Raw genomic sequence first — 7,494 nt, 5'->3', positions numbered from 1 at the left:
CCTCATGAAGAAACTTGCACAAATACAGACAGATATCATCTTCCTTTCCAAATGCAAACGGATGGACATCATACCAAATGGACTAAAGGTAAAAAATCCACTGCTATCTACATACTACACAGACCACAGTGAGAGATTATGTCCATACTCTATCAAAAAAACTGAGGAACACCTGATCAGCATCCTATACAGCAAACAGGAAAACATCAAAAAAGAGCTCTCCAACCTGGAGACTCTCATTAACAACCAAACTTCTATACAAACGGACTTCACTAGAATAAGACAGGAGATCTACATTACTCACTTCACCTCTCTTCAAAGGAAAAAGGACTGTAAGCTGTCTAAACTCCTACCTGCCACATGGGGCCACAACAGTGGTACCCCTAACCCACCAGCAATATCGTCAATCTATCCAACTACACACTCAGCCCAGAAGAAAAGTCTGTCCTATCTCGGGGACTCTCTTTCTGCCCTGCCACCCCCACCAACATGATACAGTTCTGTGGCGATCTGGAAGCCTACTTTCGCCGTCTCCGACTCAAAGAATACTTCCAGGACAACACTGAACAGTGCACTGATACACGGGTGCCCTCCCACCAACAGCACAAGAAAAAGAACTCCACATGGACTCCTCCTGAGGGTCGAAATGACAGCCTGGACCTATACATTGAATGCTTTCCGCCGGCGTTGCACAGGCAGAAATCGTGGAACAACAACATCGCTTGCCTCACAACCTAAGTCGTGCAGAACGCAATGCCATCCACAGCCTCAGAAACCACCCTGACATTATCATCAAAGAGGCTGATAAAGGATGGTGCCGTTGTCATCATGAACAGGTCTGACTATCAAAAGGAGGCAGCCAGACAACTCTCCAATACCAAATTCTACAGGCCACTTCCCTCAGATCCCACTGAGGAATACACTAAGAAACTACAGCATCTACTCAGGACACTCCCTACACTAACACCGGAAGAAATCAACATACCCCTAGAGCCCCGACCAGGGTTTATTCTATCTACTACCCAAGATCCACAAACCCGGAAATCCTGGACGCCCCATCATCTCGGGCATTGGCACTCTCACTGAAGGACTGTCTGGATATATGGACTCTCTACTCAGACCCTATGCCACCAGCACTCCCAGCTATCTCCGCGACACCACTGATTTCCTGAGGAAACTACAATGCATTGGTGACCTCCCAGAAAACACCATCCTAGCCACCATGGATGTAGAGGCTCTCTACACTAACATCCCACACACAGATGGAATACAAGCTGTCAGGAACACTATCCCTGATGATGCCACAGCACAACTGGCTGCTGAGCTCTGTGCCTTTATACTTACACACAACTATTTTCAAATTTGATGACAATATATATCTCCAGATCAGTGGCACTGCTCATGGGCACCCGCATGGCCCCACAATATGCCAATATCTTCATGGCCGACCTGGAACAACGCTTCCTGAGCTCTCGTCCACTCACACCCCTTCTCTATCTACGCTACATTGATGACATCTTCATCATCTGGACCCATGGGAAGGAGACTCTGGAAAAAATTCCACCATGATTTTCAACAGCTTCCACCCCCACCATCAACCTCAGCCTGGACCAGTCTACACGGGAGGTCCACTTTCTTGACACCACGGTGCAAATAAGTGATGGTCACATTAAAACCACCCTATATCGAAAACCCACCGACCGCTATGCCTACCTTCATGCCTCCAGCTTCCATCCCGGGCACATCACACGATCCATGTCTACAGCCAAGCACTGAGGTACAACCGCATCTGCTCTGACCCCTCAGACAGAGACCAACACCTACAAATCTCCACCAAGCATTCTCAAAACTTACATACCCGCACGAGGAAATAAGGAAACAGATCAACAGAGCCAGACGTGTACCCAGAAGCCTCCTACTGCAAGACAAACCCAAGAGAGAAACCTACAGGACTCCACTGGCCATCACATACAGCCCCCAGCTAAAACCCCTCCAACGCATCATCAAGGATCTACAACCCATCCTGGACAATGATCCCACACTTTCACAGGCCTTGGGTGGCAGGCCAATCCTTGCCCACAGACAACCTGCCAACCTGAAACATATTCTCACCAGTAACTGCACACCACACCATAATAACTCTAGCTCAGGAACCAATCCATGCAACAAACCTCGATGCCAACTCTGCCCACATATCTACACCAGCGACACCATCACAGGACCTAACCAGATCAGCCACACCATCACTGGTTCATTCACCTGCACATCCACCAATGTAATATACGCCATCGTATGCCAGCAATGCCCCTCTGCTTATGTACATCGGCCAGACTGGACAGTCTCTACGGAAAAGGATAAATGGACACAAATCAGACATTAGGAATGGCAATATACAGAAACCTGTAGGAGAGCACTTCAACCTTCCTGGCCACACTATAGCAGACCTTAAGGTGGCCATCCTGCAGCAAAAAAACTCAGGACCAGACTTCAAAGAGAAACTGCTGAGCTTCAGTTCATCTGCAAATTTGACACCATCAGCTCAGGATTGAACAAAGACTGTGAATGGCTTGCCAATTACAGAACCAGTTTCTCCTCTCTTGGTTTTCACACCTCAACTGCTGGAACAGGGCCTCATCCTCCCTGATTGAACTGACCTCGTTATCTCTAGCTTGCTTGCTAGCACACATATATATACCTGCCCCCTGGATATTTCCATTACATGCATCTGAGGAAGTGGGTATTCACCCACGAAAGCTCATGCTCCAAAACGTCTGTTAGTCTATAAGGTGCCACAGGATTCTTTGCTGCTTTTACAGATCCAGACTAACACGGCTACCCTCTGATACTTGTGTGCTTTATGGATTTCTTGTTTCCTACTCCATGAGCTACATCAGATTATCCTGGTACTCAAATACATATTGTGTGCCCTGCATACAATGTGCATATTTGAAAATATACTACTTAAATGAGCAATAACTCGTTATTAAAATATCCAGTGTACTTCATCTCCATGCCGTGGAAAGTTACCCTCACTGAATATGTGAGATTGAGAGGGCACTTAGCTTGTGCAATGCCTTTCACTCAAAGTATACGTATTTCCCACAGCACCAGATTTATTAAAAAATGAGCACCTTGCCATCTTTTCATGCTACATCTTAGCTCCTTACTAACTGATCCCTTTAAGGAAATATAACTGGATTCTCCCTGCTTATCTTTGCTGTTATGAAATATAACAGTATCTCCATGGACCTCTTTGTATGAATGAAAATTCAGCCACTCACAATCTTCTTCTTATTGAAACAAGGACAGTATGGGAACCTCAGCTTCCTTATACAGTATCTTAAACCTAGAAGGGTGGAAGGACCAGGCCTTCTTGGCCTCTGCTGAGTCCACCACTAGGGGTGTCACTTCTTGCCAATCGTTGATGTGATTTTTTTATGATGGTGTCTCCTGAACACTAGGAACTTGACTGACACCATGACATAGGCCATCAGAGACAATAACAAGATGTGGGTGGGGGGATTTTCACAAAACACAGTTTAGCCCACGAATAGTTCAGATGATAGTAGATTTGGAAATTAGTTCAACCTACCCAACTCTATGCCAGGCTGGTAAAGCGTTAGTGAAACCACGATTTTTTCCAAATGCATAATTTCATCCAGTATCCAATAGCAAGCAAGTAAAATGTTGGGCCTTGGGTTTGGCTCAATTGGAGCACCCAGGGTCAGTGTGGCTTAAAACTATGCTCCTGCTTGCCTGATCTGGGGTTTGTATGTGTAATTTGTGCAGCTTATGAGCTGCTCTAAATTGCCACCTAGAATAGCCCCCTAGGGGCTGCTCCATTGGCCCACAATCACAAGAGAGTCGTATGTCCAACACCTTTTCCTCCAACCACATCTCTAGGCCAATGGGGACTATGACCAAGTGCTGCAGAGCCACATACAGTGGCCTCACACCACCTGGGAATTCCCCTGCATGACAGAATCCCCAGCTGCCCTCTTATTGCTGTTTTGCACTTCTTAAAAAAAGCAAGGCAGAGGGGAAGCCCTTGCTGATGGATGTGATAGAATCTTCTTACTGGACTCTTTGCCAGCCAAGTGTTATAATGCCCTGCATAAAACTACCTGCATTTTTAGCCAGCATTGGTTATAACCCCCTACCCCCATTCTTATGATGCAATCTTGTAACTGAATGCTTCTTACATAATTTAAACATTACTTTTTTGGAATAAATATGAATATTTCTCCATTTTGAGTGTGTCAGTCAGTCAGTGAGAGTTTGATTTTTAAAGCAATGCTGGAAAGTCCTGAATGCAGACTTTTGGGGTATGAATGGCTCTGTGCCTACAGTGTGGAACTATGATTCAGAAAATCTAAGTTCAAGTCCTGTCTCTTTCACTGATTTGTTCTGGGACTGTAAAAAACTCAAGTTAAAAAGCTCCATGCCTCAGTTTCCCCATCTGTAAAATGGGAATAACAATACTTGGTTAAATCATGTGACTATTCTTATTATGAGATTCTTGGAGAGTAGGTCCTATATGGGTGTAACGTATTCATTATTTAACATCTTTACTCATATGATGGTTGGAGTAGTGTGCATAACTCCAGAGAAAACTATTGAAAATGGACTAATAGATGGTCAAAACCTACTTCCTGCCACCAGAGCAGAGCATTTAAGGAGGAACAGGACTATTCTTTTTTTTTTTTTTTAAGTTTGTGACCTTTCAGCACATTCTTTCCTAGGATGGTTGAGGCAGTGGCAGCTAATGCAAAGTGCTTCCTTCTGATTGCGCAGAGATTTTTAATGTGTTTTCTTGCAAAACTCACTCTGAAGACTGGGTGCATTGCTATGTTCACGTAGTTTGGATATGAAGGCTTATTAGGCAAAGCCATATGTTTCTTCTACATCATCTGGTTAGGTCCCAAAGAGTTGTTATAATTGCCAGTATTTCTTTCTTTACAGCCATTGACTGTGAATTAACCGAGTGGTCCAAGTGGTCTGAATGCAATAAATCCTGTGGAAAAGGTCATATAATCAGGACAAGAATGATTAAAATGGAACCACAGTTTGGAGGAGCTCCATGCCCAGAAACTGTCCAACGTAAAAAATGTCGAATAAGAAAATGTTTGAGAGGTCCAGGTCTAGAGAAAAGGCGCTGGAAAGAAGCCCGTGAGAAAAGGAGAAGTGAACATACCAAGGAAGATGTAGATGGTGAACTGTATCCAGGTATGTGTTATCCACATTGCTTAGGCTACTCATGGCAGCTTGACCTTTGTTCATAACAGGAACAAGTTGGGGAGTATCAGCACTTCACTGCAATAGCACTACGTTCTAGAAAAAGCTTCAACTAAGTTACAGTGGGCTTGTGTTCTTGGCTTTCAGCATGGAAGGTCAGATCTGAACTTCAGTAGCAAGTTGCAGCTAGAGAGCTTTTTCAACCTGTTCCCAAAAGAAAACAGGTTATGTCTGTGCAGCTCTAAGAATATTGTGTTCTTTCTCAGTAAGGTCCTTCCATACAAACAATAGAACACCAAAAAAGTTAATACTGACTAAAAACTCCATGGGACTGAACTAAAAACCTCCAGCTCCCATTGCATCTGAACTGTTGCAAAATTTGCTCCTAAATCTAGCTATAAATGTCTTAGTTAGCACCTCTTTCTGTGTTGGGCTTTAGCAAAACTCAAATACCAACATCCCTGGTAATTACAATCTAGGTTATAACAGGTAGATGAAATCTTTTGGGGGAAGGGATTGTATTTTGTACAGTGCCTACCACAAGGGGGCCTTGACTGGACCTGATTGGAGCCTTGTAGTGCTACAATAATAAATTATTAAGAGTGTGCATGTGTCCATACACCAGGGGAGGCAGAGATGAAAAGCTAGCTAAAATAGCATAGATAAATGTTTTTATTTTTAGGTTGTAAGATGAGACCATGGACTGCTTGGTCAGAATGTACCAAACTGTGTGGCGGTGGAATTCAGGAACGCTTCATGACAGTAAAGAAGAGGTTCAAAAGCACTCAGTTTACCAGCTGCAAAGACAAGAAAGAGATAAGAGCATGTAATGTTCACCCTTGTTAGCAAAACCCAGGGCTGCAAAGTGATGGAGTCTGAGCTAAATGGAAAGTCAACCATGGTTTGATTTTTTTTTTTTTAAAAAAATATATATATAAATGGTGTATATTAGTCTTCATTTTTGCAGTGTGGGTTGCTTATTAGTCTTGCTGGTGCAAGAAATATATTTTATAAATATTTCCTCACAAATGTATGCTGAGAGTGGCTCCTTGATACTCCAGCTAGCCCTTAATGCATAAAACTAGTAAGTCATTGTGAGTCATTTAACTCTGAAATAAAAACATCTCTGTGGATGTGCAATAGCCATATAGAAATATTCCCTGTACAGACATGGGGTGCATGCATATTAACGTAACTAAGTTAAAGTGACATGTTTCACGCGTGGAAGGAATTGTCTCATTTGATTTGATTTCAAAATATCCAAAGCAGTGCCTATGTGATTACACAACTGTGCCAAGGAATAATTTCAGTAATAATGGTTCAATAATATTAAAGGTGCAGATTTATCTCTTCCCACCATGAGGGTTAAACTGGTATTGGATAATTACTATCTTACATATTTTTCTTCATGAGGATCCCCTTACTTCTTTAAACAACTCAAATACATAGGCATCAGTCTAGATAGCTCAGTAACAGAGTCCGCTCAATGAGCAGTGGTGATTAAAAAAAACAAACAAACGACACACACAGGAAAAATATGGACAATGTGAACCCTTATCTTGAACACCACGTTCAGTTCTGCCCACCACCTCTGTCTCAAAAAGGATATAGAAGAAGGTCTAAAGAAAGCCAAAGGCTAGGATTATAGCATGGCAGTCCTTCCATGCCAGAGATTGAAAAATTAGGAATAATTTAGTGAAGAGGTCTATAAAACAATGAATGGTGTTGAAAAGGTGTTCATATATACCTTATGCACAGACACGGGGAGCAGCAAACTGAAAACTAATAGAAGGATTTTTGTGTGTTACTTGATGCATAATCAGTCTGTGACATTCACTGCCACAGGATAGATTCTTGCAACGAAGAGTTTACAAGGATTTGTGAAATGAGTAAACATTTGTGAATTAGAGGGCGATGGCCTGAAGTTACACTAGCGAAGATAAAAGTCATGCCTGACAGCCTAAGCCACCCACTAACTGCCAAAGGTTAGAAAGTAACTTTTCATGCCTAATGTACGTTACTGCCTAATTGCTCCTTGAGATTTTTCACACCTTTCCTCTGAGGCATCCAGTACTATCCCCAGGCAGAGACCAGCTGCCAGATCCCAGGCCTGCTAATGCACTGGTCAGTCTTCATTTCTTAAGGTTTCAACATTTAAAATTGGGAAATAAGATAAATTTTTAACTTTGGTCCAAAAAAGGGACTAAAACTATTTATCAATAACGATGCACTGAGAATAAAAACTGTTGGTTGATAACT

General features: G+C 42.8%; 1 protein-coding gene across 1 annotated transcript in view; it reads left to right on the top strand.

Annotated features, from left to right (window-relative positions):
• The window catches only part of SPON1 (spondin 1), a 353,533-nt gene extending 346,762 nt beyond the window's left edge, over positions 1 to 6,771 (top strand). Inside the window, exons 12-13 of the mRNA XM_050955987.1 lie at positions 4,963 to 5,226; positions 5,918 to 6,771. Of these exons, the coding sequence (XP_050811944.1) occupies positions 4,963 to 5,226; positions 5,918 to 6,081 (428 nt within the window). The 3' untranslated portion in view covers positions 6,082 to 6,771. The remainder of the gene's footprint in view (positions 1 to 4,962; positions 5,227 to 5,917) is intronic.
• Positions 6,772 to 7,494: the final 723 nt, after the last annotated feature.

Source organism: Gopherus flavomarginatus, chromosome 5, assembly GCF_025201925.1.
Source record: "Gopherus flavomarginatus isolate rGopFla2 chromosome 5, rGopFla2.mat.asm, whole genome shotgun sequence".
In the NCBI taxonomy this organism is placed as follows: domain Eukaryota; kingdom Metazoa; phylum Chordata; order Testudines; family Testudinidae; genus Gopherus; species Gopherus flavomarginatus.
Note: the sequence above shows the minus strand (reverse complement) of the source record. Positions and strands in the feature narration are given on the sequence as shown.